Source organism: Triturus cristatus, chromosome 2_1, assembly GCF_964204655.1.
Source record: "Triturus cristatus chromosome 2_1, aTriCri1.1, whole genome shotgun sequence".
Classification (NCBI taxonomy): Eukaryota; Metazoa; Chordata; class Amphibia; order Caudata; family Salamandridae; genus Triturus; species Triturus cristatus.
The window spans coordinates 1,165,398,066-1,165,422,697 of NC_140581.1; the positions used below are offsets into that span (position 1 = coordinate 1,165,398,066).

The 24,632-nt window shown below is 44.8% G+C and overlaps 1 protein-coding gene across 1 annotated transcript in view; it reads right to left on the bottom strand.

Moving 5' to 3' along the window:
• DGKQ (diacylglycerol kinase theta) overlaps nucleotides 1–23,798 on the bottom strand; it is a 1,093,519-nt gene extending 1,069,721 nt beyond the window's left edge. The window contains exon 1 of the mRNA XM_085636612.1: nucleotides 22,512–23,798. Within this exon, the coding sequence (XP_085492738.1) occupies nucleotides 22,512–22,791 (280 nt within the window). The 5' untranslated portion in view covers nucleotides 22,792–23,798. The remainder of the gene's footprint in view (nucleotides 1–22,511) is intronic.
• Nucleotides 23,799–24,632: the final 834 nt, after the last annotated feature.

The following is a 24,632-nucleotide window of genomic DNA, read 5'->3' on the forward strand; positions in this document are numbered from 1 at the left end:
GAAACTTCCCATCTGTAAGGACAGGGACCAAGGAACGTAGATGAGATTATGTCTGCTGCCCCAGTAACTTCTTGTAGGCGTCTCTGTACCGAAGTGTTCATTTAGGAAGTGATGTCAACCATTGCTCAGTATGTTTTAATTGACTCGACTCGCATACAACTCACAAAGTGTGATTAGGCAACCTTGCCTTCGGGTGCAGTGAACTCTGAATAGCTTCGATGCCACACCCAACCCTGAGCCACATTAAACTATGCTTTGCAGAAAGAACAGGGAGGTGCCTAGGTGAGTCACGTTTCTAAAGCAAGAGTGCTTCCAACGAGGGCAGCCTATAAGTAAACATCCACCTATCAGTACGAGTGCATCAATCCACAGAGGCAAAGCGTGTGTCTTCCAGCTAGTCATTCAGGTCAAGGTACTAGAACACAAAGCAGGAGCAACATGAGAGTGGTGGTAATATATATTATATTTTCACTGCAATAACCAAAGGTTATCGGGACGTTATTGTTAGACTGAGATTTCACTCATACAAAACCATAGAAATTCAGCAATTATAGTTAACTGAGCTAACTATAACTTACGCCCCTGCAAAGCACTGCTTATGACTTCGCAAATTACACCACTCATAACATGGTCAGTGACATCACTGATGACATCTAAAATTACATCACTGATGACATCATCCAGTGAGTGTGTTTCGTAAACATTTCTGAGACTTAAAGATATAAACTAAGCAACTGCATAAGTTAAATTACTATTCTTTCTGTAATACTAATTAGTGATACTATTTCTAACATATGCCACCTGAGTGACTGTATCAGTGCATGAGTGGGCATCTGAGTGGCAGTATGGATCTGTCAGTGGGTGGGTGAGTGACTGTATAGGTCTGTACGAGGATATGTGAGTGGTTGTATGGGTTTGTGAATTGGGTTTGTGAGTGGATGCATGTCTGTCTGTGGTTGTAGGGGTGTGTGGGTGGGTAAGTGGTTGGATGTGTGCATGGTTGTGTGAATGGCTGTTTGAGTGGGTGTATGTTAATTCGTGTGTGAGTGGCTGTATTAGACAGTGAGTGTCTGTGAGTGCTGTATGGGTGAATGAGCCAGTGTGTGAGTGGTTGCATGGATGTGTGAATGGTTATGTAAGTGGGTGTGTGAGTGATTGTATGAGTGGCTGCGTTGAGAGGCTGTATGGGTGAGTGAATGGGTGTGAGAATGGCTGTACGGGTGAATAAGTGTATGTGTGATTAGCTGTATGGGTAAGTGTGTAGCTGTGGGAGTGCCTGGATGGGTGAGGGAGTGATTGTGTGAATAGCTGTATTGGTGAGTGGGTGTGTGAGTGGCTCTATGGATGAGTGAGTGGGTGAGTGAGTAGTTGTATGGGAACGGGAGTGGGTGTGTGAGTGGACGTATGATAGGCTGTATGGGTGTGTGTGGGTGGGTGCAAGTGGTTCTCGGAGTGGTCAGTGTAGGTGTGACAGTAGCTTTGTGAGTGACTGGGCCAGAAAGAAACCTCACCTGTCCCTTTATTGAACATGAGTCACCGTTTTGCAGAAAAAGTCTATGCAAAAGCAATATTTATGCTGGTTAATTAGTAAGTAATACCTCTTTGGGTAACAACTAGTGCATATTCCACAGTACAGCTGCATAATGGACCAGGAGGAAATGTCTCCATCGACCTTGTGTGCGTTTCGGCAAATTGATTGCTCCTCGTGTGTCTTCATCCAGAAATCTGTGATTAAATGAATACTCCTACAGAGAAGACAACAAGGCTACAAAGAGGTGAATCTCCACCAAACAAGGGTACTTTTGCTTGACTACATGAAGCAAGTGAATCTGTTTGGTGAAGATTTCCACATATTCCTTGGCATCAAGAAAGTGTCACTAAAATCAGCAGGAAATACACTGGGGGTCATTTTGTTAAGCTGTCCACCATCCTGGCAAAGGTCAGGAAGGCTATTGCAAACTATTAAGCTGAACAGGACAGGGCTTCAGAGGATTTTGCACATTTGAATACTCTTAGTAATTTGAAAGGAGAACCAGGGACTTTGCTCTCATCAGGTAAGGACAAGAAAGGACCAACTCATCACAGTCACTACAGATTGTGCTCCAATAGATCAACGATGCATTGACCTCCATGAAGCATTTCAGATCATTTCCCAATGTGGAACTGTCATGAAAACACACTTTTGTCTTTGTTACACCCAGGAGGTCAGAATCATGTGTCATTTACAGAGGTGGGTTACAATTGGGGCACCTGCTACATTTATATATTGTAAGTGTTGCCCGTTGAGGTTTAGTTTCAGTAAACATTAAGCAGGTCCTCGTGCCAGCTCCCCCGCAACAGTTCTCCTGTCTGGCTTGTGAACAGTCCACTATCCTCTGCTGCTTGTCTACTTGCTGCCCTCTGTTGTGCATCCTTTGCTCATTTCTAGTTGTTTTGCCTTTTCTGCTCGTTTTTCTGCGTTCTGTTCTGCTTTTCCTGCTTGTTTTTCTGCCCTCGGTTTGGCCTTTCCTGTTCGTTTTCCTGTCCTCTGTTTTGTCCTATTCAGATTTGCTTTGTAGAGGTTCTGGAACAAGTGATGGAGTAATAGTGGCAAGCTCTGAGCTGCACTCTGAATCTACTGGAAGTGTATAGGTCTGTGAATGGGTATGCGAGTGGGTGTGTGAGTGGGTGTATGGGAGGTTGTATAGGGTTGTAAGTGGGTGTGTGAGGTGTTCTGTGGGTGATGCCATCAGGGATGTCACTGACCATGTAATGTGTGATGCAATGTGTGAGGTCATAAGCAGTGCACTGTGGGGGCATAAGACATATTTAGCTCAGGTAACTATAACTGCTTAATTTCACAGTTTTGTATGAGTGAAATCTGAGCCTAACTAGAACGTCCCTGTAACCTTTGTTTTTCAGTGCAAGATAAAATATATATAAATGATATATTTAAAATCATAGCCACGTGTTGCTCACTGCTGTCCATTGTCCACTTAAACAATAGATAAGTGCTTTAAAAACACACTGCTGAAATCAATGAGCCAATTGCAAACCACAACTTTGACCCCAAGCAGCTCCTCCCTTCAAAGTCTGAGATTACTTCTAGGAAACTGAGTTAATAGTTGAAGGGACAAGTTCCCACCTCAAATAATAATCACAATCTTTGTCGAGGAGAACCCCTTAAAGTCACCAAATTAACACAAAAATCACCCAATGGTAGCTATGGAACAGGTTACATACAAGAGGCTTATACCCCTTCTGATCTTCCTCAAGTCCTGAAGTGTTCCGAATTGGGTGCCTGGAGATGTCACATTTATGCCTGGCACAAGCTAGTGGGTAGGAAGGACCCCTGTGACACCCTAACCCATGGGGTAAAGGTTTCCTGGGCTAACCTATACACTTTGGGCACTTTCAAGATGGGCAAGGCCAAAAATATGGAACGCTCTTTCTGCGGGGATCAGATCTAACCCCTTGACCTCCTCATTCAAAAAAGTCAAATGGTTACTACTGAATAACCACTTACAACAATTGACCTGAAGCCACCATAACTAATTTTGATCTCTTATAGACATCAGTCTCTCATTCAGCAATGCAATTTTTGTTACTTCATATGTACCACAAGATTGGTTGCTCTTTTTTAGTATTTGTGCATGTTAACTTCCTATATGTTGAAATTTTTGTTACTTTACAATTACCACATGGTTGGTTGCTCTTTTTAATGATTTGTGCTTGTTAAGTTCCTATATGTGAAGTATTTACGCCTTTACCTTTCTTATCATATCTGTTTCTTTGTACAGCGCTCCGATACCCTTACGAGTCATGTTTGCGTTATATAAAACTTTTCAAATAAATAAGTAAAATTAAACACTATGTGTCTGGGAGGTGCAGTGTCAATTATCATAGCTAGCGGTGCTAACAAGTGAGAGGAAGAAGGGAATGCAGAATTAATTTACCTACCTGTCTCTCTCAGCATATAATATAGAAATATATCAAGCTGAAAGGGATTGCGATTGTATTGTATAGTAGTGGCTGGAAGGAAATGCTATGTAGGGTAAATATCTCCCATAGTGTGAAGCTTTTAGTGTTGACAGTCTGATCGCCTTAGGCTCACATGTGGGAGCAAACAAGGGTTCATAGCAAGCAGAAATCCAAGAGTATATAGTTGATTTAATTGAGCTCTGTCTTAGTCTGTCCAAGGCTGAAAAGGAGCAGTGTACGGAGTTCAACTCGCTCCCAGGCAGAATGGTAAGTTTAAACATCACAATACTGAGAGTGGACTAGATCAGCCATGTCAATTTCAGTTGTGACGTGAGGCTGAAGAGGCAGAAGGTGATACCAAAAGTGCTCATAGTAAGCCTAGGTACAAATATAGTATAATTCAAAGTCTAGTGTGGATAGGCCCACCTGATCAAAGGAAAAGACTGAGTGTTACCAATTTCAATTGTATTTGCTTGTCAGCCCAGGCAAGTTGGATCATGCAGGAGCATACGCGTTGGAAAAACTGCTGTGTAAGAGAGAGAAAAAACCATAGGTTTCAGGGGCGTTATAGTTAGTTGGACATTTCACTCGTACAAAACCATTGAAATGTCATTTGAGATGTCATCAGTGATGTCACTGACCATGTCATGAGTGATGTAATATGGGACATCATCAGCAGTGCATTGCGGGGGCGCAAGTTAAAGTTAGCTGAACGAACTATAACAGGGGAATTTCAATGGTTTTGTGAAAAGTCCAGCTAACTATAACGCCCCTGAAACCTATGTTTTTATCAGTTAATTTCTAAGGTTTTTTAAATGCTAATTTCTAACTATAACGTGCATGAAACCTCTATTTTTTTCAGTGAATTTCAAAGGTTTTTCAAATGCTAGTTTCTAACTATGCCTACAGAGGTAGGACATGTGAAGAAAGAAGAAAAAACGCACAGAAAGAAATGCAGAAAGAGGCAACAGAAGTCCACAAAGACGAAGAAAATTGCAGGAAGAAGCAAGACATGTGCAGAAAGAACCAACAGAGGAGCAGAAAGAGGCCTTGTTGCAAAATCATCCTGTGCCCTCAAGTTTTTCAGACGGGTACTGGTGGTAACTGACTGACTAACCAGGCCTAGAGCCAGTGCTATATTAAAAGACACTTAGAATACAGTGAAAACACCTACATACACTAGGGAACACTATGCGTTGGGGTACCCCTGGGATTAGCATGACCTCCTCTGTAAGACCCTAGTACATAATAGGGCAGGGGGATTAAAACTACCTCTTAAAAAGCGCCACAGGCGCGTTTTCACACTGGTGAAGGGAGTGGGGCGCCTGAGGTGACATGTGTGCAAACACGCCCTGTGGCCGTTTTAAATTTGGGGGATAAAGTCTCCTTGAATCAGGAGTGTCCCTTGGGTCCAACTAGCCAACCAGGTATCTCCAGTAAGCGCCAGAGAGCTGCATTGCAGAGAGGTGTAAAAAGGGGCACGGCCTGGACCACCTCTCTGCAACGCAGCGCAGTGGCGCTTACTGGAAGCACCTGGTGGTCTAGTTGGCCCCCAGGGGCCCTCAGGATTGATGGGGAATTATTTCCCCAACTTAAAATGCGCCACAGGGTGTGTTTACACACGTCACCTCAGGCCCCATCCCCTCCCTTCACCACCGTGTAAACACGCCCAGTGGCCATTTTAAGTTGGGAGATTAAATCCCCTTGAATCCTGAGGGACCCTAGGGTCCAACTAGCCCACTAGGTACCTCCAGTAAGTGCCACAGAGCTGCGTTGCAGAGAGGTGTAACAAGGGGCAAGGGCTCTGAACACCTCTCTGCAACGCAGCTCCATGGCGCATACTGGAGGTACCTTGTGGGCTAGTTGGCCCTCTGGGACCCTCAGTATTGAAGGGGAATTAATTCCCCAACTTACAACTCCCCAGAAGGCGCGTTTGCACAATGGTGAAGGAAGGGGGCGGGGCCTGAGGTGACACGTGTGCAAACACGCCCTGTGGCGCGTTTTAAGTTGGGGAATTAATTCCTCTTCAATCCTGAGGGTCCCTGGGGGCTAACTAGCCCACCAGGTACATCCAGTATGCGACAGGGAGCTGCGTTGCAGGCCTAGGGGGTCAGGGTGTTTCTACCCTGCCCCCTATTCCTGTTTTGCGCATTTCTTTTTCTGTTTTCTTGTGCCTCGGGTCTACCAAGGCACAAGATGGCTGCCAACACTTCCTGGTTTGGAGTGTTGACAGCCAATTAGCATTAAGCTTGTGATCGGGAGGGTGCGCGGATCCTTCATGCCTCTAGATATCACTATCTTTATTTCTTAATTTCTCAAAAACTACTGAACGGATTTACACCATTTTTAAAAAGGTCGCTTTCTGAGCCAAGCAGTACCTTTTTGCCAAATTTGGTGTAATTCCGTTCAGCAGCTTTTGCAATAACTGTGTCTAAAGTTTCCTATGGGAAATTGATTTTTTGACCTCTACTTTTAAAATTTTCTGAGGAACTAATGAACGGATTTACACCATTTAAAAAAAAAAAAGGGCGCTTTCTGAACCAAGGTCTACCTTTTTGCAAAGTCTGGTGTAATTCCGTTCAGCAGTTCGGGCTGTAGCCGTGTCTAAAATTTCCTATGGGAAATAACATGGGTAAAACGCGTTTTGAGACCCCCCTTTTTTCTCGGCCCCCGCTTGACGATTCACCACCAGACTTTCAGGATAGGAGCTGACCGGAACGGGCCATTAGTTTTGAAAAGTTTGTGAAGATTCGACAACCTGCGCCAAAGTTATTGGGAATAGAATGTTACGATTTTCCTATGGATAATAGTTCCTAACTATAACTACCTACTGGCGACCGCCAGTAGGTAATATATATATATATATATATATATATATATATATATATATATATATATATATATATATATATATACACACACACATACATACAAATTAGATTAACATTTAGAACCCATTGCAAAGGTACAGACATAAATAATTAAGCGTGGTGGTGTCTGCTATTAAAATGATGAACAGAGGCGCATAATCACGCCAAACAATTAATAAAACAAGCAGCTGCAGAGGAAAACTGGGACCACTATAAAGTGGGAATGAAGGAACAAAAGATTTCATAGCTGCTCTTATCTTTTAAACTACATTAGGTGAGAAAAATCTGCTCACACTCCGGCCTTCTCTCGGCTGAACCGTGCGAGGTTTGAAAGTTCAGGTGAGGATAACTTGCAGTAAAGACGGAGGAGAAGGGACTGACGGAAAAACCATGTTCACATAAGGAAAGGATTCTGGAAACGACTACACACTGTTTTCATTCCATCTGTTTCTCAATTTGAAGAAACAAATTATGTAATTCAAAATTTGGAGTCTGATTCCTACATTGCAAATGATGCACTAACTTGGCTTACGTCTGAAGATGTAATGACAAGCTGTACTGCTATAACAGGATGTAAAAGGAAAGCCTTGTAAAGTTCTTAATTATCAGGATTGGTAAGAAATACAAATAAACGGCATGTTTGAGCCGTTAACATTACTCAGTGCTTAATGCATGAAAAATAAAATAGTTAAGAGCGGCGTTTTACATAGGAGTGTGCTGCGGAATTCCGAGGTTTCTGAGTACCTGGGTTCTCTAAACTTGATTCCACTCATGCCTGTTTCCCCCTCACCTTACACTTAGTCTATCTATCTTGTAGGGTGTCTCTTTCCTACTTTCTTTCTTTGTCGCTACTTTCATATCTTTCTCCCTTTTCAGCATTTCTCGCTCTTGCTCATGGGCAAAGCCTGATGATGATGAAAAATAACTGCCATCCCCCAAAAATGAGCACCACTGCCCACTAACTGCAACCACCGGCACAAATTAAGCACCAACATTATGCATAGTTGAGCATGCACATTCAAAAAACAAGATGTTGGGCTTTTTTCCTTGTGTGTAGTATACCCAGTAATACCATTTCCAAACAAAAGTGTGAGACATAGATAGTAAACTTTAATGCACGATTTACCAGCAACTTCAGGTGTTAATTTTACAAAATACAGAATTCAGTTCCAAAAAGATTGTTGAAGTCAGAGGAGCAAGGTCTTCTATGCAGAAGAGTCTGGAGCCATTCAGGAAGGAAGTACCGTCTTCATTTCATGTTGGACACTAAGGTTACAAGAACAACATGTACTCCATGGCCCTGTCACCTCCCTAGCTTGCACTCTAGAGTCATCAATATTCTGTTACATCATCAACTCTCAGCATTCCAGCACCAGCTCAGACACAGGGAATGGGAAAACACAGGATATCACAATGTCATTAGGAAAACGTGCAGTTCCTGTGTAGAAAATGTAAATCAATACAATATATCAATAAAACCTTACACCATCTGTTCCTTTTGCAGCGCCTCCGCTGGAGGCTGGCCCTGTCGCAGAGCCGGGTTTGCCTCTTTTTGTGCATTGCGCTCATTCTTATCATATCACCTTGGACATTCTTGGACACCTGCCAAAAGCATTCTGCAAGCAGTAGAGAGGGTGTGCTACGTAAGTCTTTCAGGCAGCCTTCACTTTTAGGTCTTGGGCAGAGACAACGTGCTTATCTGCTGCAGGCTGCATACGTCACTTAGGGGATTGTTATGAACGGTTACTACAGTGGCTCATTCTGAAATCAATCCACAGTCCTTGTACAAACAGGCAACATACAGCACCTCAGAGAGTGGATGTATTGGCTTACAAGACACGTGGACCACTGACGCCCAATTCAGTGAGCACTGCTTGACCCTTATGGTTTTTTGTTGTTAATACCATACAAAGTTTTTTAATGCATTTTGATAATCGTAAGAGATATGCAGGCAGGTGGGACCCTTAGTCATGGTTTCTGCCCCACTTTTTCCTTTTGATTTCAGCTCAAGATGTAAAACTAATACTAGGCTGTCATAGACAGGGGTATGCTGTTTAAACGTGATATTGCCTTTTTATGAACCATTTTTATAATGCACTGGAAAATATACTGTTTATTTATTGTACTATGATGTTTTCCTTTTTATTGTACTTTCATAGTCTAGATTTATAGATTGAATAAAATGTACTATGATGATGAGCATTGCTTGGAGCAGTACAACATGCGAAGCACAGGACACCGACCAACTTTCCTAGAAAACCAAGTGGTAAGACGGTCCTACTGCACTTTGACGTCGTACTCGAATCCTTAAATGAATAACAAAATGTGAACAAAACAACCACTGGCAAAGCCTATAAGTCTGTTGCTGGGTGTCAGGCTTTTGGATTGTTCAGTGGTTGTTTTTTCATGATTTGTGCAAAAACTTTACTGTTTGGGATGCTGGCCTCATCAATCTTAAAGAACATCGGCAGAAAGTAAAAATATTTTTGGTCTCAAAAAGCACACGTTTCAATAGTGGTTCCTGGCTCTGAAGAATGTGCTTTGTGTGTGGATGTGCGCTTTGCGGAAAGAAGAAAGCGGTCATTCAAAGTGAAGTCAGCTAAAGGCTCAAGTGGGCTGACCCACTGCCCCATGCTGCACTCTGCGGAAGAAAAATGTGAATAAAGCAATAACAGACCAATGGATGAAGACAGCCGGCTGAAAGTCTCTATAAGTAAGTATTATAGAATTTAGTACACTCAGAAGGTCTTGGTTGACACAGACAAAAAACATGACAACATATTTTTTTTTTTTGGTATATGTTTATTGAGAAGTACATGTCAGTTTATAAACAATACGTAAACAAGCACTGGCATAGCCAATAGGTCTCGCCTTTGGGACCTTTATAAGTATTTAGCTATGCAACAGTTGCCTAACTAAATACTTATAAGGTACCAAAAGCGAGTCCTATTGGCTATGCAAAGCGGCCGTGCGGCCGCGAAAGGGATCGCGATCAAACTTCAAAGCGGGCCGTGCGGCAGCGAAAGTGAAAGTAATCGCGGTACAAGCAGCGCGCACGCACATACACTGTAGCTCTAGGCTGGCCTGGTAGCACTTTTTGGAGCCCTCTCAATAAGTCTCGCCAGACCAGCGCAGTCAGGCGAGACCTAAAAAGGGAGTATAAACAAATCAAATTATGGCCACACAATAAATGACTATGAAACGTTACCTTCTCAGATTTTTAAATATAAAAAGGATAATACAGATATCAAAAGATACAATAGTTGAGGTACTCATAAAATCCGGAAAGGAAGAATGACAACATCTTAGGGATTGGCCTCTATGCTTCTGTTCACTTAAGAATCGGTGCTATTTCTTGGGCAGGGACGTGGCAATGTTTTAAACAGCTTTGAAGAATGACCGATAGGGCAGAGCTTCCTCTAAAGCTACATAGCGCCGAGGTGGTCCCCAGACAACAGAGACATCTCTCTGGTTACACAGCTTGAAGAACTGCTAGCATGATCCCTTATGTAATACATCGTGAAAGCCCATGTCTAAAACAAAAGAGCTACCCATCTGTGCTGAATAAGACAGAACATATGCCCCTCACAATAGACAGCAACAGTAAGACAGCAGAGCCATCTCTCAGTTTAAATATTTCAGCAAGACTTTAGACTGCAGAGCTATCCCTTCGGTTACATTACTCAGTAACCGCTTATTCAGCGGCTATCCCTCATGCTACACACTTCAATAGAATCATAGATAAAGGATTTACCCTTCAGGTCACATTGCACTCAGATCACAATGCGCTCAGTGCTGTGCTATTTGCCATTGCCGTGATTCTGTGCTTTCCAGTGATGTGAAGTGCCTCATCCAACATGTTTGCATAAAGAAATGATCTTTTATTTGTGTTTGCACTGGTGACACTCTGACACTATATTATGTTTTGCATAACATACACTCCACATTATGTATATAGAGTATGAAGTTTACTCATGCCAACATAGAAGTGTACTTTTTGGCTGCTGTGTTCTTTTTCTCGTTTCAGAAGCTAAACTGAAATAGTTTGGGTTAATTAGGATGATACAAATGTTTTGGATTCGGTCTGAATCATTTTTAGGTCTCGCCTGACCCAGCGCATGCGCTGGTCTGGCGAGACTTATTGAGAGGGCTCCAAAAAGTGCTACCAGGCCAGCCTAGAGGTACAGTGCATGTGCGCGGGAGCGCGCGCCGCGCTTTACCGCTATTACTTTCACTTTCGCGGCCGTTTCGATGTTTGATCGTGATTGCGATCACTTTCACTTTCGCGGCCGCTTGGCCTCTTTGCATAGCCAATAGGTCTCGCTTTTGGGACCTTATAAGTATTTAGTTATGCAACTGTTGCATAGCTAAACACTTATAAGGTCCCAAAGGCGAGACCTATTGGCTATGCCAATGCTTGTTCTGTTTACGTTTCATAGTGAACAGGGGTTTTCCCAACCTGTACCTGGGGCATGTTAGCAGCAATGTATCATCCTGCTACCAGATATAACGTGAAAGCTGCGCAGCACAAAACTTCCACTGTGTGATGGCTGGGACGAGGGTTCATCCAAGATATCGTGAAATGTTCGATCCTGGTTGGTCTCTTTTCCCAGAGACCAGTGGGAGAGCTGTATCTGGTCCATCCTCACTTATCTGACTGAATCTTTTTTGATTCTGCCTTTCATAGGCTCTATTTGTGGACACCGTCTGCTCTGCTTCCCCCATTCCTTCTGCTTCTTAGTTTAGCACAGTAGGGGATCTTCCCTTTGTGGGAGACTGAAACGTGCTTGATTTGCTTATGATAACTTTAAATAGTAGGTACTTTTATTTACTATTTTGAACCGCTTTGAATACACTAACCAATGTACTTATTTAATGGTCATTGATGTTGGACTAATTTGAACGATTTGAGTTGGTAACTTTATTAATCTGCTAATAAACCTTCACGGTTTGAAAATCGACTACTCTAGGTCATCCTTGTGGGGTATAATCTACTTCAGTGTTATTGATAGATTGTTTTTTTTTTTTTTTTTTTTTGTAAAAACCTTTATTGACATTTCAACAAAAGACAAGTATGGGCCTACAACCCCCGGGGCCGGCCGCTAAGCAGTCAGAGTAACAGAAGCAAATTTTAATCACAGGCAGCCCCTCGGGGAGCAGATTCTCCATGCTAGCATACTCTTGGCCACTGAACAGCCCAAGTAGGGACCAGGATACAAAAGGTTTTCATTTTATAATAAGGGATAGAAGGATCAGGTGCCAAACAATTTCCCAGCAGCAAAAAATGGCAGGCAGAATAGAAAACGCCAACAATAAACAGCAATCTATCCAGGCAATGGCGCTGAAACAGGAGGTTCAGGATGTGGAGGAATATCACGGCCATTTGCGCCTGCAGTCCCCTGCCCTAAGACCCACAAAACACCACGGAAATTGAGGCACACATAAAAAAGCAGTGATTGGCAGCAAAGGAGACCTACCGTGCTGACCCCAGAAAAGAAGACAAAGAAGAATAAGAGAAGAAAAAGGAGGCCATAGTAACAAAGTAAAAAACTAAAGAATCCCCTCCCCCAACCCCCCACCCTGCACCTCTGCAGATGAGTACGGCCCCCCCCCCCAGCAGTGTGCCTGTCGCCCCGGAACCAGACCCGAAATATAGAAGAAACAGAGAAAAAGGAGTAAGAAAGGAAACCCCACCAGACGGGGGAGTAGAGAGAGTATTAATAAACTGGAGGAGGGCCTTCAAAACATGCCCCCGGCTTCTCCCTCCCGCACAATATGTTCCTCCCCAAAGCAAACAGTAAACAAACACAAAATCGACCATGTCAAAGAAAAATTGGGGAGCATTATGCACCTATTACACTATTAGTTATGCCGTGAGAGCACGCAACCCCTGTGCCCGCCCGCCTGTTAGATGACAACCTCTGAAGGATCAGCCTTATCCTTGGCCACTCTTTGCGAATCCACCCATGCATACCCATCGACCCAGTGCCATGTCCAATGTTACAAGGAAGAGGAGCGTCCAAAAAAGACCAGGAAGCGACACACACATGTAGGGTGGACGTCTCTGAACACCAACACAGTCAACATTATGGAGGACCATCTTTCCCAGTACTGCCCCAGGATCTGTACTGCACACAAGGTCCAGGAAGGCGGAATCAGCCAGAGCAGGCGACTGTTGCTGGAATATTGCCTGGGTCGCCGGAGGCTGCGCGTGGGACAAAGCCACCACCCCCCGCTCAAATCCAAAACCTCCGGAACAGACCGGACCCACAGCCAGCCGATCACACGTTGGCACATTGTCCGAAGTTTCCAGCTTTCCCCTATTCACAGGGGCGGCCACGACACTGTCCTCCTGTGTGAAGTGTGACAAGTCCCTGTGTACCTGGGGACAGGCAGATCGCAACTGTTCCGACGCTGAAGCAACACTATCAAGCTTTCTCCCCAATACCGAGGCGCCGTGAACCAGGGTGGAATGAAGGGCACCGAGAGCTTCGAGAAGGTCACCATACCCCAGCACAGCTCCCGGCGCCCGCTCCGCTACGCTCCTCTTAGGCACACACTCCCGATCTTGCTGAGACCCAGTGTACAGGATGATAGACTCCATCCTAGCAAGATGGCCGCCGGGTAGGTTCATCCCAGATTGGGACCGGGACTCAGGCACAGGCGCATCAAGTTCCATGTCACTGGAAACAGGGTTCCGGGGGCAGGCAAAAATATATATCCAGTGTGTGGCCACAGGTAACAGTCATCCCCACCACGGACCAGCGCCCGCGAAAATCCGGGAGCAGCCCGCGGAAATCGGGACGAGTTACGGGCAGCGTCCGGGCAGCTCACCGGCGAAGGCTCAGGCAATTACCGGAGAATCCTGGAATTGCCACCCCGGGCATGCACTCGTTCCGCTAGGCTCAGTGGTAGGAATGACCACAGCGAAATTCAGGCCAATATTCGCACCGCTCCAGTACTCCGACTCCACCCAGTCACCAATGGCCGCTGTTGTTGAACTGCCGTCCGGCCATGTTGTCCACCCGAGGTCCCGGTTCCAGGGTTGCACAGGCCGCAAACTTCAAATGGACATTTCTCCGGCGGTACCGCCGCCAGAAACTTCAGAATCACACGATCGGTTGCCGCTCTCAGCCACCAACACGGGCATATAGCGCAGGCTAAGGATCTCATGCAGGATATCTGTGCGGGATGTGGAGGTTCACGGAGCCGGGAGCCTACGCTGCCGTCCCGATCGCCATCTTGGCTCCTCCCATATTGATAGATTGTTGATGTCTTGATGTTAAGCCTCGATCCAGAACTAAAAGGTCCATCTGCAGGTTGTACTCGTGCGGAGTCCTTGCCACTAAGTGACACAAACTCTAATTTGGGAATTAAAAGCCGGTATCCATGGCTTACTCATAGAAAATGTTTGAATCTGTACCATAATGGCAATGTATATCTTTTGATTATGTACATAATGTATCGATTGACAACTATTTCAGGTGTTCACTTTGCCCGTGATATACGCATTATGACTGCTTAGTATGAATGATGACATGGATGTGGTGTGTTTGTGGATTGTTTTAGACTGAGTTTTGAATATATATTTAATGTACAATTCTCAGTAAAGAACCATTTTTGTACTTCTCAATATACACATTTTGTCCTTGTCCCTCCATATAATAGAAATGCTATAATTTAGTGTTGTATTAATTTTGAGTTGACCTAGGAATTTACACTGTGTACTTGAGTTTGCGCCAAGAATCTACATGGTGCAACTCCCATCCCCACTGCAGCGGTACGTATCTTTTAACTACGAGCAGGAGTTGAGCACTAATGGCTATTGGGAACCAGATTCAAAACTCAACATCCTGCGATTCTGGGAAAATCACTTAAACTCCCTGTGGCTAAAAACACCCATAAGCCAGGTTTTCACTATAAAGAAAACTGCAAACAATTGTTGAGTTTCTAGGCAAGGATGTCTAACGTTTGCTGCACAAAGATGCTTTATTGGCTTGATTGTACAGATGTTCTTTAGTTTTAGTGGACAGTTGATATACTCTATTGCATTAGCGGTTTATTTTGACACATAAGATTTGGCTTTTGTATTAGAAGGGTCCTAGAAAAGATCCCCTTACTACAAGTAGAACACAGTGATATCAGAGGCTGTGAGGAGTTGAATCATCTCTCGGTCACTGCCTCGCGAGGTCTTACATCTTGCTCATATGATTATTGGAAGAGTAGCGTTTTCTGGAGTTACTGACTAGCAGATAGTGCGCCAGACCAGAGAGCTTTCTACAGGTCAGGCTCAGTACACCAAGGGATCTGGCCACATTTTGTCACACGAATTTGTATTGGCAGATGGTGTGTGTGCGTACATTGGACCATCTGAGAGTCCTGGTTGGGATACAACTAGGGTCCAGTTTCAGACTGCGTACTGGGGCCTTAATTCCAAAAGGCATATGCCACGGTGCAGAGCATACTAAATGTGATCTTAGCGTCCATCACAAGCCAGTGGATGGCATTTGAGGCGGATTTCATAGGGTGATGTTTCTCCCAGTTGAGGGCCAATGCTTCCACTTGATTTGTACCTACTTCAGTGTTTTTCTGATGGAAAAGCACAGACAGCAACCAGACACACATAGATAGCAATAGGACAAAGAACAACATTAACACATGCCTCTTCATAGCTAGTAGCCCAAGGACTTTTGTAAGTGATCAAGCGGATACCCTAAACTGAAGAAAGCTTGCGGCGGATTCTTCCATATGGTGAAACACGGGTGAGCTACAACCATCTGTACCTGAGTGGAACCAAATTTGGTAGTGCACAAAAAAAATATATATACCTCATGAGACTACTGTGGCTCATCATTTAAAAAAAAAAAAAACACTAAATACAATAAGAAAAGTTTGATCCAAAAGATGATTTGTATCTGCCTATTCAATACAAAAACACTGAACAGATAGGTCGGTAAGTTGCACCATGTACTGGTAGAAAACAATATCCATCAAAAACTATTAATTGGGCAAAAGGAGCATAATTTAACAACCACACACACCTAACTGAATTCTATAACATCACAAAATAGTCTTCATTCAGTCTTCTGCCTTGAAATGTGAAGAAACCCTCCGCGTTGTTGCAGAATAGTGCTATACAGCGTCAAAAGAACACCTCAGGCATTGTCATGGCACACAAGATATTAATACAAAGTTCCACAAGGATGGCATAACCCTAGTACTAATGAATAAACCAATGGTTTGACAATCCTCTCATTTTTGTATTGTATACCACAGGGTCAAGGCATTCTCATCGAGCTTTCTTTCACGTCCATGGTGACTACTTATGTTGTAAAGAGATGTTCTGAAATCATGGCTTAGAATGAATATGCCATTGAATGAATGAGGAACCATGTTGGATTTGCCATATCTCACAGTAAACAAGCATTTCCCACTTGACCAAAGCGGTGTCTTCACTGGTTTAATACTATTAGTCATTGTAAACATATCCATGGGAAATTAGCATTGGGGGGGGACATTATTTCCTCACAAAAAACAAGCATTTCCCCTTTGAATAATGTGGTGTCCTCCCACGCTTAATAATGCTTAATGCTTACTAATGCAGAGTAGGGCATCCATTTAAAATTTGAATAGGGACGTCCATTATTTGCACACTGATTTACTATACCTCAAAATAAACAAGCGTTTACCATTATAAATATGTGGTGTCCTCAACTGTTTAAGAATGCTAATCACTATGGAAAGTAAACACATCCATTCTAAATTTACATTGGACGCACACTATCTGCATATGGTTAAAGTGCGCTAGGATAATGCTGAGGCTTCTTGGTATTAGGAGTCCGCATCTGCAGGGGGCAGCATTTCCCATGATGATCTCTGAGTCACCACACACATGGGTCCGTGAAGTGGTAAGTACCACTGGGGCCGCCAGGAATCCTGTGCTGTCATAAGAGTGTGATGGCAACACAACAACAGCACCCAACCGGGCTCACGGTGGAAAATTAGGTTCTACGCTGAACCACTATCTTGACGAGGTGAGATGACCGCACCTGATGAGGGGTCAAGTTGGAATGCATGAATAAGTCTGGAATGTTGGTCCACGCATTCTTCCCTAATTGTTAGCAATGAACTTTCAATGGATGTGTGCATGAAGTGAGGTCGTGGCACCAGAGCCAGATGTAGAGCACATTTTTTGCCCAGTGATGAGGGGTCGCTCTACAATGTGTACATGAAACTAGAGTGTCTTGGGAAAAAAACTTTTTCCTCTACTGTCATCAATGATTTCTCTTTCTTGATATATGCATGATACATCTGAATAATGAAATAAAGTATGTAGAATAGTATGTCACAGTGACTGCATACATGCACTGAGCGTAATGTACATGCCTGAATCTTATGCTCAGATATGAATGCAACCACTTTGAGCGGGGTCAATGTTATTATTTGGATTGGCACTTTCAGTTTAAAACAATAACAAGTTCTTAAATCGGTTTATGTTGAGGGACCTATTACACATAGGTGAGATGATCATGTTTAATATGTGCCCACAAGTAGTAGGAGTACCCAAAATGGAACACGGATTTCAGAACTGCTAACTTTATGTAGGGCATAGGAGGCAGAGACATGCACATACATGTATGGAACAATAGTGAATGAACTGATTTAAAAACAATGGTTATTTCTGCACTATCATATGTGACCATCGCTGTCATGGCTTCACCTCCTCTTGGTCAATACCCTTTTCATTAGTATTTCAATATGTAGTGCCTTTTACCTTGTATCCAAGAGGAGAAATAAAAACATTGGCTACTTTGACCTTTAGCTGTACCCCGCCAATGACATCAGTGGGTCAATGCTCCTTGAGTGCGGGTAAGTGGGAACACAACTGTCTGATCACGCTTTACTCGCTTTTGTTGTGTATTTGTAGGGCATTCATTTGTGTAATACTTTGCTAGTTGATATGATCTCTGCGTAGGATGGCAGTATGTGCTTTAGAAATAATGGACTTAAAATATTGCTCACCTTACATGTTTCCTAAGAAGAAGAATCGAAAATTAAGTTAAAAGGTTAAGACTTACTCTTGCCTTACTGCACATACTAAGACATAGCAAGTCTACAGACCGCAGGGATCTGACCTGCCCAATGGAGGCCATAGACCCCCTGCAGGCTGATGGCAAGGCCAAAATATGTTGGCTAAAGAAACAGCTGTAGCATGATTGAGACCTAATCTCTCATTCCTTCATGCAATGTCACTTTTTTTTAATCTTACCCTGGTTATCTTCTCAACAAAGGTATTCATTTAAGTTTACTGAGAGGTAGTTTTAGCAACACTTTGGATACCATACATTTCCAGTATCACTTATCTTGAACTCCCTCAGTCTGAGGTAAAGGCCGCCCTGATAGTACTATCTCATCAGGGTCCAAGCGACTAGTCTGTGATAAAGCATGCCACAAAAATGTGGGTGAGGCTTTTTCATGCAGTATTAACAATATAGTTTTGATTGAGTCAATGGATCTTAAAAACAATCAAATTACTTATACACATCATTATCCTATTGGTTTGTGTGTGGGGTGAAATAACAAAGCCCTGCTGTCTTATTACAGGTCAATTCAAGTTTGTCTTGGATTACAAGAAGCCATTAAAGCTAGACAAATAATTAATCAATGTTACACCCAGCAGTTTCTGTCTCGGACGCATTAAAGCCAGGCGGAATCCACCATCCTAGATACGATGAGTGACATACACTTGTCCAACATCCTTTGGTCCCTCCTGGGTAGCTTGACACCGAGCAGTCAGGCTTATCCTCAGAGTCAAAGTGTAAAGTGTTGGCATAATAACACCCTTGCAACACACTGCGTACGCTACAAAACGAGACTCCACGACCTATGTATAAAACACTGGTCTTTGTATTACATGCACATTGAAATCAACACGACACACTTACGGTATACTTCACAGTTATAACTAAGTCAGCGACCTCGGACTGAGGCCACAATGTCAGGCACTGTCGTCCTCCTGATCTGGAGGTCAAGACAGTCTCAGCTGCTAGCTCAGTACCACGGATTAGGCAACTCCCCCCAACACCCCTCTAACACCACATGCTATGGAGTGCAAGCAAGCACAGGTTTCTGCTTGCAAGCACGAGTCCCTCGGACTCGGCAAACTTCCCTCACACTCCTTAAACTCCTCACGTTCCGACACCCCAGGTGGGACACTAATATTTACAAGCACACATCTCTGCAGAGTGTGATTACAGCGTACGTCAGGAAAGTTCTTGTCCCAACCGACGATCACTTCCACCAGTTTCCACTGCACCCTGCACAGTCCTTACGATCTTGCAGAAACAAGATCTTATTTGTCCCTGGGATCTCGTGGACAGGAGGCCAGCCAACCGGTCCTTGGATAGTGCTTAGGGACCCGGAGCAGGACAGATGGCAATCAGCTGCAGGCCAGCAACATTCAGGCAAAATCCACCAAATGACAGACCCATTACTAGAGCACAACAAGACCAAGTCCACCACAAGTCTGCAGATAATTCAGTTGCAGTTCCTTTTGTCAATGTCCCAGCGTAGTATAGTTCCAAACCCTCAAGCATCTCTAACTCCTGAAAGGGAAGATTCCCAGTAGTTATACGCACAATGGCCTTTGAAGATGAGATCAGTTCATAAGGCCACCATTGAAATGCATGGGCCCGCTCATCAATATCTTTAGTGGGGCCAAGACCCTGCCCCTTGGAATGCAGGCTCCAATTTCACCCCAACTTATCCGTCCCAGGAAGGCCCACAGAGTCAGAGGTTTGCAGTTTCCCTTGAGCCCCTAATTTATGGTTGACTGATCAGGAATGCACAAAATTAGCAGCCAGATGTGGATTGGAGACAAGCTGACTGGGGCACAAAGCCACAAGCACAAAAATGCCCACTTTCCCAAAGTGGTATTTCCAACGTAGTAATCTCAAATCCAGTCACACGACTGGAGAGGACTCACCATAACCATCTCATCAATATCAAACACTATACTGCCCCTCTTCTGCCTGTAGGAAATACAGCTAAATAGCCTTCCCACAAATCCCTCATGCCAGTCCAATGCGAGAGGTGAAACAATAATGGGGTTGCCCTGTGTCCCTCAGAACCTGGGTATATGTAAATAAACAAGAAACGGTTCTGTAGGGTAAAAGGTTGGTTACTTAGTGGTGCACTGCATGCCCTAATTTGAATTGGATAGCCACCTTATCTCAAGCGCCTGGAAAGCAGAACATTTATTCAATAAAGAATTTGAAACAGAAATCTGGATGCTTTGCACTGTTTTTGTTTACCATAATTAATTAATTCATAGATAATCACAGTAGTCAGAGGCTGTCACCATAAAGTAAATATTTACATATAAAGGTGATCATGTGACACAGGTGCTCAGTGCTCAAAAGGTGTACAATATATACAAGGTGGTTGAGGTTTTATATACATGTGAGGGTTAGGCCAGATAATGCTTTAACACCAATGACTCTTTTCACTGATAATGTCCTTTTGTTAGTCACTGACTGTATGCAGCGGCACGACAAGACTACGCTCATCTGCCTAACTCATCCTCAGATTGAATCTACCTAAATTCAAGAGCAATCATCGCTTGGGCCCGCTTTGAGCCTACCTCCAGTGGCCCCCCACCTCGGCCAGGACTGTGTCTGGCCCCTCTAGGGCTGTCACCCCCCCCCCGATCCCCCGCTCTGTCCTGATGAAAACCCTGCGTGACTTCCAAATGGGGCACACAACGGGTTGAAACGTTGACGATTACTCAAGGCCCAGACTGACCAAGACTCTACACATAACAAAAGGACATTATCAGTGAAAAGAGTCATTGGTGTTAAAGCATTATCTGGCCTATCCCTCACATGTTTATAAAACCTCAACCACCTTGTATATATTGTACACCTTTTGAGCACCTGATACCCTTTTTATGTACATATTTACTTTATGTTGACAGCCTCCGACTACTGTGATTATCTATGAATGAATTAATTCTGATAAACAAACACAGTGCAAAGCATCCAGATTTCTGTTTCAGATTCTTTATTGAATAAATGTTCTGTTTTCCATCCTGTTTAATCCAATGCGAGAAGCATGCCCTTTCGAACTGAACACACTATCCGGTGTCATTCACCACTAGTGCATGTAGCCTTACCGCACACATGCCCTACCTCTTCCAAAAACCACACCCTGTCCCCGGGGAATCCTCCGATATAGCAAGAGACATGCAAAACCTTGGCAAGTAGCTTTTTAAATGCCAAGCCGAGTAACAGTATCCTGCACACACAGGACCCATCATGGGAAACCTGTGGCATGTTTGAAGAGCTACCTCTGTGGGTGGCACAACCAGTGCTGCAGGCCCACGGAGGAGCATTTGAGTTACATGCCGTAGGTATATGTCTTACCTGTTGACGAGGGACTTACAGATAACTCAAACCAACCATGTGTATATACACCAATCATCAGTATGTATATGACAGGTACACGCTTTGGCATCGAGTGTCAACAGCGCTCAAAATCCTAAGGCTAGCACACAGATCAGCGGAAAACCAGGAGGGACAAAGGTAAAAAGTTGAGGGAAAGCACCCTAGAAAGGGCCATTTTACAATCAACATAAAAAAACATGTTTATATATGAAATGTAAACAGATTATATATAATCGATCATAAAAGGTATGTGGCTCATAACAGTCGAGTCATACATGGGACTAAAATAAATGGTGTGATGTCTCACAATAACCTCACCACCCATCTCTACTGCACTTTGTCTGGCCTCTTTTTACAGGCAAAGCAGTGCTTGTATATACAAACTTTACTCGCAGAAAGCAGTTGGGCACAAAAATCATAGGCATACATGGAGAATAGCAAAACTAGTGAAAGGTACAGAAAGAACTGTGTCAGTGAAACCACATAAAATTACGAAACTATTTCAGGTCAATGTGACGAAAGCCCATTATTGTTTTATGTACAAATGTCAGTGATCTTGCTCACATCATTACAACACTCGCCCATAGTCCCACTAGTCCTAAGGCACTTTTTTGTTTTTACACAAATGACCTAACTTCTCTTACAAGTTCAGGCCTACGAATTCACAGAGCAGGCCACTAATTTGCTTAACTGTTTGGACTGTCACGATTGTCAAATTGGCATGAGGACAAAGACGCCTAAATAGACTTTATGGGTGTTCGGACAATATATTCGTCGAATCTGCGACTTGATCGACCATTAGATCACATCCCACTTCTCCAATAAATGAACATGGGGTCACGGTCGTGCTGACGTCACATATTTTTACAATTACCGTACCCGGCTTATGACTTGGAAAAATGGGAACTGTAGAGTAACTGGGAGCCCTGTAGAGCAGTGTGCAATTAATTTGCACTTTTTCAGCTGCCCTCAAGGGAAGCCCACCGGCGCCACCGATGTATGACGTGAAGAGGTCTGGTGACGTCCCTAGGGGCTAGGTTTAAAGAAAGCCTTAAACATTTCAAATACCACAGATTTTTCCGGGGTAACTTGTGAATGTTCCTTAGTCAAACTCGGCCACTACACCTTTGCAGAGCCCACCTGATAGTGATAAGAGAGACATCCCCTGTCATGGTCATTCCTGTAATAAGCAACTGGCAGGCCTCCCGAGACATGCTGTAGAAGCATCATGCCTTACCTTCGCACTGGTAGCCCGCCAGCCCCCAGATGAAGTCCGTGCAGTGGTGACAGAACGTCGGCTTGGTCAGGGTCACTTTCTTGAAGCTGTGTCCTGGACAGATGAGCACCTGTTGCTGGTGTTTGGCCACCGGCGAGGAGGATGTGGTAGCCTGTGGAGGGTGAGGCGGGGGTGCCGCTGGCTGTTGCTGGGTACGATTTTTGCTTCTCCCAAGCTTTGGGCTTGACGCCGGGCTGCGGTGACCCAGGTTGCCAAAACGGGACCGAGCTCCGTCTGCCATGTCCTCATCCGCAAGCCCAGGGGTGCAAACTTATATCAGGTACAAATTCCTCTGAGAGGAAGCGAATCTGGGTCTCCAATAAATGAGCAGTAAGAGGCAGTGTTGCCAGGAGATAAAGAGACCAACCAGCCTCGGTGGCTCTACAGGCGGGGCATGAGTCCTCCGAGAGCGGCCATCAGATAGTTTGAGGAAGCCCACCCCTGGAGCACCGGCGATCCCTCGGCCTCAGGAGAGGCAATAGGTGCCTGCAGGCTCCCCGGGGAATGCCAGGCGCATTGGGTGCTGCCTCATCCTGGAGGGTAGGCGCTCTGACAGGTGATCATTTCCTTGCAAGATGTAGAAGCGCTTTCAAATGACTTTCACTTCCTTTCAAGTGTTGGATCCAAACATCCTATTAAAAAAGGAAAACAGACGGGAGGGGGCGGCAGTGTCTGGCTGCGCTGGCAGGCGGAGCGGCTGCGGCTCCTGTCATAAAGGGTGGGGGCTCTGATGCAGAGGATGGTTTCTTCTGCGAGGCGGGGGCTGGGGGTGCGTAGGTACGGGATCCACGACCCCGGGGTGGCCAAGGGAAAACGCCGGCAATCGCCGAGTGTGTTATTGGTGAACCTTTCCTCGTCGGAGCTGGCAGTTGGGACTGCTGGGTGATTCAGTGCGGGGGCACGTACCCGCAGCACCCCCTCCACCGATCCTACAGATCAGCCCCTCCGTTTCCTCTAAACCTTACGCAAAGCTGCAGCAAGGAGAGCAGGGGTTCGGGCAGCTTCCGAAGGGGCTCTGTCACAATCCACAAGTGGCCAGAGAGGCTCCGAGGTGCACAGTCGCGCCGCCTCCTGGCATGGAAACCTCGTCCTGCCGCCGCGTCCTCAGCCTCCGATTGGAAGCAACCCGGGGTCCCCGGAGGGTGCGGGCAGCCCGATCCCGGCTCCGCGCTGTCTCCCGGCCGCTGGAGCGTGTGTGCTGGGGGAGCCACACTTCCGCCCCCGGAGCAAGCTGCGGCAGCGGCTGCTGAGGAATGAGCGGAGGAGGCGGAGGCCTGGGACGCACCGGGGCGGTGCTCCGCTTTGCGCACACACCCACACGGGCTGCCAGGCGCAGCAGGGCAGCCCCGACCCTCAGCAGGCACCGCTGGCTTACCCAGCGCAGTTTTGTCAGTCGCCCGTGGCTGACTGACAGGCCTGTCGTACTCAAACCCAATTCAATTACAAGTCATTTGGCACGGGGTACGTTACCCCGAAGTGTTGAAAATGCTAATTACAACTACGAGTCAACTACCTGGGCAGTGGTTATTTTCAGCCGAAATCCTTGTTTGTGTCTACTTTACCCCACCATTTAACTCAAAAATAGCCTCTCCAAAGGACCCTAAACTAAAATCATGTAAATGTACTTGTGCAGGAATGGTAACTTTGATGGTTGAAATGCACTTCCAATTCATAATTCATACAGTTTTAGCCCACATGTATTCCAAAATACGGACATACATAATCCACCAGCTCCCTAAAACGAACACACTGGCCTCAGTATCTCTTCAGAATAAAATACGCCCATCGAGTCAACAGCAAGCAGAGGAGAGAGTGGGTGACTGGCAATTCTGTGCATTATGGATTTCCCGTATTGTTTGTTTAGAAGAAGTGAGCCTGGCCTATTTTGTAACGCTGAATGACAGTGAGAGAGGAAGGAAAATGTGGCTAGGAACCGCTGAAATTTTGGTATCTAGCAGTCCTAGTAAAATGGACTAGGACTTACTGGGGAGTCCAAATGAAGAGTGGGACCTCCCTAAACCAAGCTCTGGACTACAGTGTAACTAACGTTTTAGCTTCAGGATGGCTGACTGCTGGTCGATG